Source organism: Hemitrygon akajei, chromosome 31, assembly GCF_048418815.1.
Source record: "Hemitrygon akajei chromosome 31, sHemAka1.3, whole genome shotgun sequence".
Classification (NCBI taxonomy): Eukaryota; Metazoa; Chordata; class Chondrichthyes; order Myliobatiformes; family Dasyatidae; genus Hemitrygon; species Hemitrygon akajei.
In genome coordinates this window covers 16,048,339-16,060,824 of record NC_133154.1, presented here as the reverse complement: position 1 = coordinate 16,060,824, position 12,486 = coordinate 16,048,339, and the positions used below count along the sequence as shown (strand labels likewise).

At 47.3% G+C, this 12,486-nt stretch overlaps 1 protein-coding gene across 10 annotated transcripts in view; it reads left to right on the top strand.

Moving 5' to 3' along the window:
• LOC140719429 (myosin phosphatase Rho-interacting protein-like) overlaps positions 1 to 12,486 on the top strand; it is a 290,247-nt gene that overhangs the window by 65,607 nt on the left and 212,154 nt on the right. For 8 of the 10 annotated variants that reach the window (XM_073034091.1, XM_073034088.1, XM_073034092.1 and 5 more), the window contains exon 5: positions 948 to 1,362. In XM_073034091.1, the coding sequence (XP_072890192.1) occupies positions 948 to 1,362 (415 nt within the window). The remainder of the gene's footprint in view (positions 1 to 947; positions 1,363 to 12,486) is intronic. The other 2 variants (XM_073034087.1, XM_073034090.1) reach the window with 2 other exon arrangements.

Below are 12,486 nucleotides of genomic sequence, written 5' to 3'. Positions count from 1 at the left end.
TGTACCCCCAGATCCCTCTGCTCCTCCACACTTCCACATATCCTGCTGTTTACTTTGTACTCTGCCTTGGAGTTTGTCCTTCCAAAGTGTACCACCTCACATTTCTCCGGGTTGAACCCCATCTGCCAATGGGGCAAATAGATATCCAAGTAGACAATTATGAGGTTATTTGCATTGACCAGGCTACTTTCTAAATGGTCAAAACATGAATGCAATGGAAATCCAAAGAGATTTGGGGATTTTTCACTTCACCCCACATTGACTTTTCCAATCCTCTTTTTCCCTACGACACCATGGATGTGACCTAAGACATACTTTCTGAAGGTGTGATCACCCTCAACAGTAAAGCCTCTGAGTTGGTGCCTCCTGAATTTCCTTAGACACCATGTGACCATTTGCACAGCCAGCGGTCTGTAGCGACTCTGGTGGCTGCCCACACTCGAAAGCGCCGAGCTTGAGAGCCGACCTGAAGTGCCCTGAATGGCAGGCAGAACTTGTCAAACTGTGCCGCCATTTACATTTTGGGGACGTGACAGTGGCTCATTTGGTCGAGCCGCTGCGTCACAGACCCAGAGACCCAGATCCGATCCTGACCTTAAGTGTCTTCTCTGTGTAGTTTGCATATTCTCTCTCTGACTGTGTAGGTTGCTCCCAGGTTCCCTAAATTCCTCCCACATCCCCGATACGGCTTACTCATCCGTAGTATATTGTTAAAGGGGAGTGAGATTTGGAGAACTCCACAGCCTGTAGTCAGGGAACCAAAGGCAGAGCCTTTAAAACTGGGGGGGGGGGGGGGTGGAGGCCAGAGCACTGACACCTTGGAAGAGGTTACAGAGCTGGGTGTGGAGGGGTAAAGCCATGATGGTGGTTCCGCAAGCTGGATCTGGCAATGTGTCTGGTGTTTGAAGGGAGATGGACGGCCAGTCTGACTGTGTTCTCATCTCCAGCAGGCCCGGAGCTGGTGAGCGCTGAGCGAGTGGCTGGCCACAGGCCTCGGGTGGAAAGTGGGTATTTCTCCTTGGAGCGAGCAAAGTCAGACTCTGTCCACAGCCAGCCCCCCGACGGGCGCCGCACTGCAGGAGGAGGAGGAGGGCTGCTCAGCCTCGGCCGGCTGACCTCGTCCCAGAGCTCCTTTGAGTCGGAGTCGAGCGGGGGCACAGCCTCCGCCGTGGGCAACTCGGAGTCCAGGCTCCTCCGCAGGGACTACACAGCACTGGCGGACATCCCAAAGCCCAAGAGGATCATCGGCCGAGAGAAGCTGGAGCAGGACTGTAAACAACTGGGGCAGAGGACGCGGACGCGGAGCCCCGGCCGCGAGGAGGTGGAACGTTTGTTTGGGCAGCAACGCAGGTTGGAGCAATTGTAAGATCTCTTCGGTGTCCCCCGTGATTTATGTGCCAGGCAACTGGTCAGCCAGGGGTCCACAGATCCCTTGCTTAATGGTATTGGTCCATGGTACTCTTTGATTTGTAGTGCGTGGCCAAGTGGTTAAGGCGTTGGACTAGCGATCTGAAGGTCGTGAGTTCGAACCCCAGCCGAGGCAGTGTGTTGTGTCCTTGAGCAAGGCATTTAACCACACACTGCTCCAGTCCACCCAGTTGAAAACGGGTACTGGCAAAATGCTGGGGGACCTCGTGATAGACTGGCATCCTATCTGGGGTGGGGGGCGTCTCGAACTGTCAGTCGCTTCACGCCACGGAAACCAGCATCAGCACCAGCCTGATGAGCCTATAAGGCTCGGGACAGACTTTAACTTACTAACTTATAAAGAGTGGCCTTATTGTGGTGTCTAAATCATTAGAAGTGGTTAAAAGAAGAGGGGAGGGTTCATTTGTGGTAAGTTTAAAAACCAGTTGTAAATCTGAGACAGACATTAATAGACAGCAAATATTCCTTTGCTGTTCCAAAATGGTGCAAGAATGTGCCAGGCAGAAACGGTTTAATATCAGCGGTGAGAACGTTTTTAGGGATTATGGTCAGAGAAAAATTTGGCAAAGTTGGAGTGAATGAAAGTGAGGCAGCGTGTAATGGCTGAAGGGGAATTGTGAATGATGAAATTTTATGGTAAGGTTGATGAAGAGAATGGAGTGGATGCTGCCTATAGATTTTCAAAAGGTATTTGATAAAGCATCACCTCAGAAGGCTAGTTAGCAAAGCTGCATGTCAAATTAAAGTTTCAGAAGCAATATGGATGAGAAACCACCCTAGCGCAGAAAGCAGCTGTTAAACAGGAGAAAGTGTTCAGAGGCTGGAAATCCAAAGCAACACACACAAAATGCTGGAGGAACTCAGCAAATCAGGCAGCATCCATGGAAATGAATAGACAGTCAACATTTCGGGCCAAGACCCTTGTTCAGGACTGATAAGGAAGGGGGAAGAGGCCAGAATAAAGAGGTGGGGGGAGGGGAAGGAGGCTTGCTAGAAGGTGGTGGGGGGAAAGGTAAAGGGCTGGAGAAGAAGGAATTGATAGGAGAGGAGAGTGGACCATTGGAGAAAGGGAAGGAGGAGGGGACCCAGGGGGAGGTAAGAGGTGGTGACAGGTCGGAGTGGGGAATAGTAGAAGAGATTAATGAGTTTCAGACTGGAAGTGGGGTGCCTGAAGGATACACTTAACATTAATGGCTTAGACTTCAGCTGAAGGGCAAAGCTTCCAAATCTACAGCTGACAAGATTTGGAAGTGATCAGTGAGGAGAGTGGTGAAAGCACGAGAGGAGGTGTAGATGGGCAGATGTGGCCCATGAGATTTACTGTAGCTGGATAATCTGATAGAGTTCGGCACTGAGAATAGGGAGAGACACTGCAGTTCTAAAGGTTGCACCAAACAAAGGGAACTGGGTAAATGGGCAGAACGCAGTGAGTGAGCAGCTGGTTCAGAAACTGGGACTTCCAGGCTCCAGAAACAGACTGGGAGGGTATGAATGGCATTCTGACTGGATGCGTCGGCATCTGGTATGGGGGGGGGGGGGGGGACCGCTACTGCACAAGTTTGAAATAAGTTGCAGAAACTCGTACAGTTCTTCAGCTCCATCATGGGTACTATCCTCCCTAGTATCCAGGACATCTACAAGGAGCGGTGCCTTAGGAAGGCAGCATCCATCATTAAGGACTCCCACCAGCTTCTTCCCCTCTGCCATCAGATTTCTGAATGGACATTGAACCCATGAACACTACCTCACTACCTTTTTATTTCTGTTTCTGTGCACTACTTACTTTAACTTAACTATTTCATGTATATATATATATATATATAAAATTCTGATTCTGATTCCGATTCGGCCGCAATTGGAGTATTATGTCCAAGTGGTAAGACTGTGGAATCTGGGTACAGAGAAGACTTGCTTGAATGGTTCTCAGAATGAAAATTTCCTTTCCAGATTTGGATGGGGAAGCTGTAGGCAAAGCTTTGACGGGAGTACAAGGAAAATGTTAACTTGGGATGTATTTATGATTTGGAATTCAATGCCTCTTGTTAATTCAAAATGATGTTATAAGCACTATTTGCAAGGCTGAAGGAGAGTGGGACTAACAGGGTTGTTTTATCTTGAGCTGGCATAGACTAGATGGGCCAAAAGTCCTCCTCCTAGAATCATAGAGAAATACACGATTCAGGTCCTTCACGATCACAGTACCCAGCCAGCTTGTCCCAATTTTCTGCATTTGGCCCATATCCCTCTAAGCCTCACCCCTCCACGTACCCGTGCAAGTGTTTCTTAAATCATTCCATTGTGCCTGCCTCAAACCCCTCCTCTGGCAGCTCGTTCCATATACCCCCCCCCCCCCCCGCAGTGTGAAGAAGTTGCTGTTCCTGTGCTCTGATACAGGAACTGTTAGTGACTCACTGTGCAACAACATTTGTTTATATTCTGTGGATTCAGAGAAGTGTCTTCACCCCAGCATAGAAGGAATGTGTGATTCCCTCCTCCGCTCCCTCTCGGTGGCGTCCTATCACTCGGAGACATTTGAAGGGCATCTAAGTAAGGCAGCAGAGTGGGATGTTTTTCAGACAGTGCTGGACACAGTAGCTTTGAGGAAGACATGTGTGGTGCAGTGGACCCATTGGGCAGGAGCCGGAGTGGCAGGGGCTTTTGTAGATAGAGCTTCTGAGGATTCCTCCACCATCATCTGTGCTGCCCCTTCCCCCAGCACCCTCCCTCCTGCTGCTTGCACAGACACCAATTGGTAATGGGACAGGGTGGATAGGTGGGGGCTCCTTGCATGCTAATTTTGGGGCAGTTGGGCCTTGCGAGATATGTAGAGATGAAGGAATCGGAGCACTGGTGTTTATAAACCAGACTGGATCTCCTGGCCCATCAACTCCTCCCTCCTGATCCATCAGCTCCTTCCCCTGATTCATCAGCTCCTCCCCCTGGCCTCTGAGCTCCTCCCTCCTGGTCCATTAGCTCCTCCCCCTGGTCTATTAGCTCCTACTCCTGATATATTAGCTCCTCTCCCCAGCCTGTTAGCTCCTTCCCCTGGCCTTTGAGCTCCTCCACCCTGGTCTATTAGCTCCTCCCCTGGTCCATTAGCCCCTCCCTCCTGGTCCATTAGCTCCTCCCCCAGTCCATCGGCTCCTCCCTCATCTCTTCATGGTTGGATGTTGAGACAATATGGGCTTGGCGTTAAAACTGCATTGCAGCATTAATAACCTCACTGGGCTCTGTCCAATGCATTTTAATCACCCCAGTCTTTAGGGAGCCACAAATTACTGCTGTAAATGTTACGGCTCGTGGCTACATTCCAGGATGGAGTCTTTATTTCATTATTTTGGTTTTAATCTCTCCCCCAGTTCTCTGCAGCCTGTTAGGGGAGGGTTTAATCTGATAGCGACAGCTATCTGGAGGAAACTGGTTTTGCCACCAGCAAGAACATGTGTTATCAGTGCCGAGCAACAGAAGTAAGAAGCTCGCCATTTAACAAAGTACATATATCTGTGAGGCATAGAGAGTCCCAGTTCTCAGTTTCTGCTATAGGCTGACCAGAGCTTGTAGAAAGGGACATTTCATCCCCTTGACATAATGCTGGCTCTTCATACAAATTCCCACTGGGTGTGACTTCTGAATCCCTGTCCAGCACCATTTGCACACTACCCGACAATCCCTCGTCTGCCTTTTGTTTCGTTTGCCAATTAGAATGAGAATCAGGTTTAATATCACTGGCATATGTCGTGAAGTTTGCTGTCTAGCAGCAGTACATGGCAATATGTGGCAATAAAAACTATTAATTACAATAAAAGGTATATATAAAAATAATCAGAATTGAACGAGAGAGAAAAAATTGTGGGGTAGGGTTCATAGGTTCATTGTCCATTCAGAAACCTGATGGCAGAGAGGAAGGGGCTGTTCCTGAAACACTGAACAGTGCCTTCAGGCTCCTGTGTCTCCCCTTCCATGGTAGCAATGAGACAAGGGCATGCCTGTGGTGATGGGGGGGGGGGGGGTCTTTAATGATAGATGCCGCCTAGATCTTTAATTGAAGATGTCCTCAATGCTGGGGAGGCTAGTGCCCATGATGCCGCTGGCTGAGTTTACAACCTTCTGCAGCTTTTTTCCTGATCCTGTCTAATGCCACCCATCCACAACATACCAGACAGTGATGCAACCAGTCCTGCCGAAGGTCGCGGCCCAAAACATCGACTGTACTTTTTCCCCTAGATGCTGCCTGGCCTGCTGAGTTCCTCCAGCATTTTGTGTGTGTTGCTTGGATTTCTGGCATCTGCAGATTTTCTCTTGTTAGTTCTCCTTAAGTTTATTTGCTTTTCTTTGGATAGTTTATTGTCATTATTCTATAAAGTCCATTTATAATTTTGTTCGGCTCTATTATACCTTCCTTTAGCAGAATGATACAAACTGCTCTAATCTCTCTATCGTTAAGCCACCGATCTGGCAAATCTCCTCTGCACTCTCTCCAAGAGTTCCTCAAGTGTGGGGATCAGAACTGGATCCATTGCTGATCCGAGAGATGCATACGGAAATCCGATATACCTTCCTTGCATTATACTCTGTTTATAAAGCTAAGGATTCTGCTTTTTTCCCTTCACCAGCTTTTCCAATGTGTCATTTGGAAAATATGATTTAAAAGAAAATATCTGTCTCTGACTGCCTCCCACAAATAAGTGGGATTTATTCCGCCCAGGGAAACAGCTGAGGCTGAAGAAATTAAGAAGTATAAAAATGAGCTGTGTGTTTAATTGGAAGGAGATTAGACATCACAGAAACCAGGACAGAATGAGCTGGTCGTAATGACCCAGAATGTCTCGTGGTGTGCCTCATGAGATGGAATTTCTTTTTGTATTTCAACTCAAATTCTTTTCCGTTTGCCTTATAACTTGCTGGATATGTGGGAGCCTTGGCAGCACAGCAACTAGCGTTACAGCTGGGGGCGTTCCTGAGTTCAGAGTTCAATTCCAGCACCATCTGTAAGAAGTTCGTACGTTCTCCCCGTGAAATGCGTGGATTTCCTCCAGGTGCTCCAGTTTCCTCCCGAAGACATACCAGTTAGTAGGTTAATCGATCATTGTAAATTGTCCTGTGATTAGGCCAATTAAATAGGTGGTTTGCTGGGCAGTGCAGATCATTAGGTTGGAAGGGCGTGTTCCACGCTGCTTCTCTGAATAAATAATAAATAAAAACAAATTTTAGAATCCTGAATGAGGGCAATGGATATTTCACACTAGCGACAGATGTGGTCAGAGTTATATACAACACGGAAAAGGGCCGGTCAGCCCACTGACCATCAACCACCCATTTACAGAAATCCTCCACTATTTACATTATTTATCCTCTCACATGATTATCATCTCTTCCCAGATTCTACCACTCACGTTAGGAGTGATTTACAGCGGCCAATCATGCAATCAGTATGCTTCAGAAGACAGATAGTGCAGAGAAAAATACTGAGAACATGTTGTAAAAGAGACTGTGAGAGTGATTCTGTAGGTTGTAGAATCAGTTCAGAGTTGTGATGAGTGATGTTATCCACTCTGCTTCAGGAGCCTGACGGTTGTAAGGTAATAACTGTTCCTGAATCTGATTGTGTTGCTCCTGTATCTCCTGCCCCATGGTGGTAATGAGAGGGCATGACCTGGATGATTGGGGGTCCTTGATGATAGATGCTGCTTTCTTATAGAGTGCTTGATGTGAGAGAGAAGGAGAGCTGATGTTTTATTTCAAAGATTTCTTTATCAGAACAACAAGGGAAAGGAAGCAAAGGGAGAGACGAGCAGGGATTTTCAAGAGGTGGCAGCCAAATCAAAAGTAATTGAAAAGCATAAAAACATGGCTGATGGTGAAAATGTTAAAAAAGTAGGAAATACTGGAAACACTCAACAGGTCAGGCAGCATCCGTGGAGAGAGTAACACAGCTAATATTTCAAGTCATTGACCTCCCTTGATAGGGGAAGCACTGCTTCATCGACGAAGCACCTCCGAGCACATTATTCACTACTGTCCAGAACATTCAGCTCACTGACTCATGTTCTCCCTCTACAGGTCCTGCCTGACCTCCTAAGTATCTGCAACAGTTTAGTTTGTTTTTCTGCATGTGAAGGTCTCCCCCTCCCTCTCACTCGCTGCTCTCCAGGAAGGTCCTTGCATTTGAGTCACCGCTCTGGAGAGTGGGGCCAGAGCAAGGTTTAATTGCCAGAGACTTGGACCCTATTTCAGGTTTATAATGTGCTCTAGTTCTGGTCACTCCATTACTTCTTCTGGGTGATTTTTGAATCGGGATGAAGTGCAGATAACCAACACTGAGCTGAACTGAACTGAAATATGCCTTTTGATTTTGTGTTTTGTACTCAGTGCTTTCACTAGTTTTCTATGTTGCTCTTTACACGTGGCAGGGGGGAGTTGTTCTTTTTTCTTTGAGTGGTTGATCCGTGGTTCTTTGTTTCGTGGCTGTCTGTGAAGAAGACAAATTTCAGGGCTGTATGCTGCATACGTGCTCTGATAGTAAATGCACTTCGAATCTTGCAGATTTCCAGCATCTGCAATTTCGTAGCTTTTCAAATGTAATTTTAAAAATGGTCATTTCATGCAGGAACTCCATCATTATAATCATCAACTTTCTGAATAAGAGAAAATTACTCATTAATAGTGTTATAAACGATCAGACTTAATGTTTGTTGTGAGTTTGCTATGCAATTAATGTACTGACACAGCAACTTCATGACACTCATATGGAGATGAATTCACAATACTACTTAGATGGTTTGTGACCGAGGCAGGAAGAATTGGACTGGTTTATTATTATTATAGGTAAAAAGCTTTTGCTTTGAACATAAGAACTAGGAACAGGAGTCGGCCATCTGGCCCGTTGAGCCTGCTCCACCATTCAATAAGATCATGGCTGATCTGAGCACAGATTCATCTCCACCTACCTTCCTTTCCCCCGTAACCATTAATTCCCCTACTATTGCAAAAGTCTATCCAAACTTGTCAAAAATCTGTCCAACTTTGCCTTGAGGTAGTCTCCACTGGTCTATTGGGCAGAGTTTGGGAAAAAGCAGTTCCTCCTCATCTCCATCCTAAATTGACTCCCCCAGATCCTGAGGCTATGTCCCCTAGACAGACAGATTATTCCATACCTAGTTACATTGAGGTAGTGAAAAGAAACCTCCAGGAGGGTCACAACCTTATTCTAAGGGTTGGAGGCTTTGCCTGCCTCGATAACCCAGAGAGCTATGTTGCCTGGAGTCAGGGCCTTGTGCTTTGGCTCTTGGTAGGGTCACCTAGGTGAAAGGGTAGAGGCCAGACTGAGTGGACCACCAGTCCTCCTGTCCTCCAGGTTCGGGGGTTCAGCTCCAGGCTAACAACCCTGACTGGTCAGAAAACGATTGTACGGAAACAGCAATGAAGATTCCTTCTGTACAGACAGAGATGGAGGGTATTCATTGCTGCCGTAAACACCAGTGGCATAACGGGCAGTAAGTGAGTGAAAAGAAAAGCAGAATGCGGAATATAGTGTTAGAGTTACAGAGGGAGTGCTGTGCAGGTCGACAGATTAAGTGGAAGGGGCCACGACGAGGTAGATTGGGAAATCGAGAATTCATACTTTAGCGTATAACTGGTCTATTCAAGAGTCAGACTGAAGCAGGATAGCTGCCTTTGAGACTGAGCTGCACTTTCCATAGTTTCTTGCAATCTAGGAGGCTGTTCAGCCCTTCAAGTCCGTGCCAGCTCTCAGAACATTCCATCATTGGTGTTCTCTAAGTTGTAACTTTTGCTCACCCACATGCCCATTGACTGCTCCCGATTATTATTGTCAGTGAGGTAGGTCGTTCCGGCCTTACAGCAATCCCCCAGTTTAATCTGAGCCTAATCATGGAACAGTTTACAATGGCCAACCGGTACGTCTTTGGACTGTGGGAGGAAACCCATGCAGAACGTACAGACTCCTTACAGGCCCGCGGCAGGAATCGAACGTACTGTAAAGCACTGAGCTAACCACTATGTTGCCTTGCCACTAGTTCTCCTGCCACCCACCTGCACTTGGGGATAACTTGAAGTAACAGATTGACCGAACAACTAGCTGGCGTTTAGGTTGTGGGAGGGAAGCAGAGCACCAGGCGAGGGGAAGCCCAGACGGTCACAGTCAGAATGGCACATCTGAACCAGACTGTGAGTGCTGCGTGTCTCCAGCACTGCCCACTGCAAGACGCAGTCCCTGGGCCATCTCTCTGCACCCTCATGTCACTGACAAAAAGCTTCAACCACACCTGTTTTCTCCCCAACACATCTTGGCTGTACTCCTGCACCATGAGCGTGGCTGTAGATTTGAGAAGAAGGAGTTTAAAGTTGTGGGAGGGTCACGGGAATTTTTGTGAGGTTCTCCCTAGAAACTGGGGATTGATTGTACCATAATTTCCCCAAGGGTATTAAGAGTGTGGGATGGGAAAGACTAAATTGGAAAATCCCTGAAATGAAGCATTGGCTTCATTTTGCCCACATGTCCCAAGGTGCCTTGAAAAGCTTGTCCCCCGTACAGATCAAATCATTACTGAGTGCACTGAGATAGAACAAGGTAAACATCCTCTCCACGTTCACTCAGTCTGGGCCTTTCAATATTTGGTAGGTTTCAGTGAGATTCACCCTCATTCTTCTAAACACCAGTGAGTACAGACCCAGAGCCATCAATTAGTCATCATTTATTAACCCTTTCATCCCTGGATTCATTCTTGTGAACCTCCCGTGGACCCTCTTGAATCTGTCTGCCTCTGTAGAAAGGTAAAACAACAACAATGCAGAATAAACTGTTTAAAAAGAAACTATTGATAAAGTGCAGTGCAGGTGCAAGGTCATAATGAAGTAGATTTTCAGGCTAAGAGTCCATCTTATCATACAAGAGGACCGTTCAAGAGTCTGATAAAGGCAGGATAGAAGCTGATGGCCCTTCAGCCTGGCAGTACATGCTTTCAGGCTTTTGTATCTTCTGCCCGACAGGAGGGGGAGAAGAGACAATGTCCCGGGTGGGTGAGGCTTTGATTTTGCTGGCTGTTTTACTGAGACGGAGATCGGGGGTTGGAGGGTGTGATTATCCAGTGTCCTTTGTTGATATGTTCAGCTCCTCCTGCCCTTTAATGATTGCAGTCCAGGCTGTTCATTGGCTATGTGTATAAACTGCGTCCCTATACTCTGATTACAAACAAGAGAAAATCTGCAGATGCTGGAAATCCAAACAACGCACACAAAATGCTGGAGGAACTCGGCAGGCCAGGCAGCATCGATGGAAAAAAGTACAATCGATGTTTTGGGTCTGGGCCCAAAAGATTGACTGTACCTTTTTCCAAAGATGCTACCTGGCCTGCTGAGTTCCTCCAGCATCGTGTGTGTGTGTTCCCCATACGCTGACTGCCTTGCCCTCTGTGGTCTGTTCTTCATGGCAGAAAGATGGACGGCAGCAAGGAGCAGAGGGATCTCTTTGCAAACTGAATCTGTTTTGTCATGCTCCAAGAAGTGGCTGGAAGTGTGAAAGAAGGCACAGTAGGCCAGGACCAAGTGCTGGTCTGTAGGTTGTCCCGGGGTTACAAACATCCAACGTAGGAACACCTCCCATGATCTTGTTAAACTCAAAAGTCCAATGTACAGATTTTGCTCCTGTGAACAGCAGGACTAGTTTCATCTTCCGCAAAATGGAAAATGCTGGAGGAACTCCAAAGGTCAGGCAGCATCTAGAACATAGAACATTACAGCACAGTACAAACCCTACGGCTCACAATGTTGTGCCGACCTTTCGACATACTCTAACATTGATCTTTTAACCTACTCTAAAAAGAACAACTGCATCGGTGCTGCTTCATGCACCCATGCTGAACTCGTTAATTTAATCAATTTTGCCTCCAGCTTTCACCCTGCCCTTAAGTTCACTTGGCTATTTCTGACGTATCTCCCCCTTTTTTGATCTCTCTGTCTCTGGGAACAAACTGTCTACCGATTGCTTTTATAAACCTACCAACTCTCGTGGTTACCTCGACGATACTGTTTTCCACCCTATCACCTGTAATAACCTCCCTTTTCTCAGTTCCTTTGTCTCCACCAAATCTGTTCTCAGGATGAGGCTTTCTTTTCTAGAACATCAGAGATGTCTTCCTTCTTAAAAGAATGGGGTTTACCCTCCTCCACCATTAATGCTGCCTGCACCCGCATCTGCCCTCACCCCATCTAGCCACCGTCCTAACAGGGATAGAGTTCCTTTTGTCCTTAACTGTCAACCCACGTGCCTCTGCATCCAATCATGTCATCCTCCGCAACTTCCACCATTTTCAATGGGTTCCTACCCCCAAATACTTCTTATCCCTCCCCACCGCCAACTCTCTGCTTTCTGCAGGGAGTGTGCTTTCTGTGACTCCCTTGTCCATTCGACTTTCCCCACTCACCTTCTCCCTGCGAATGGAAAAAGTGCTACACCAGCCCATTCACCTCCTCCATCACCACCATTCAGGGCCCCAAACAGTCCTTCCAGGTGAGGCAACACTTCACCTACTGATCTGTTGGGGTCATCCACTGTATGCAATGCTCCTGATGAAGCCTCCTGTGTATCGGTGAGATCCGGAGAAATTAGGGGAACCACCGCTCCATCCGCAACCAGCAGGATTTCTCGGTGGCCAAACATTTTAGTTCCAATCCCCACTCCCATTATGCCATGTCAGTTCATGGCCTTCTCTACTGCCACAATGAAGCCATATCAGGTTGGAGGAGCAACACCTCATATTCCATCTGGGTGGCCTCCAACCTGGTGACATGAACATCAACTTCTCTAACTTCCAGTGAATTTTTCCCTCCCCCTTCCCTCCTCTTCTATTCCCCGCTATGGCTCCCTGCTTCCCTCTTCTTACCTGCCTAACACCTCTCCCTGATGTCCTCCCTCCTCTCCTTTCTCCTATGGTCCACTCCCCTCCCCTACCAGATTCTCCAGCCCTTTACCTTTTCTGCCAATCACCTCCCAGCTTCCCACTTCATCCACCCAGATGGCATCAGATACCACCTTCAGCT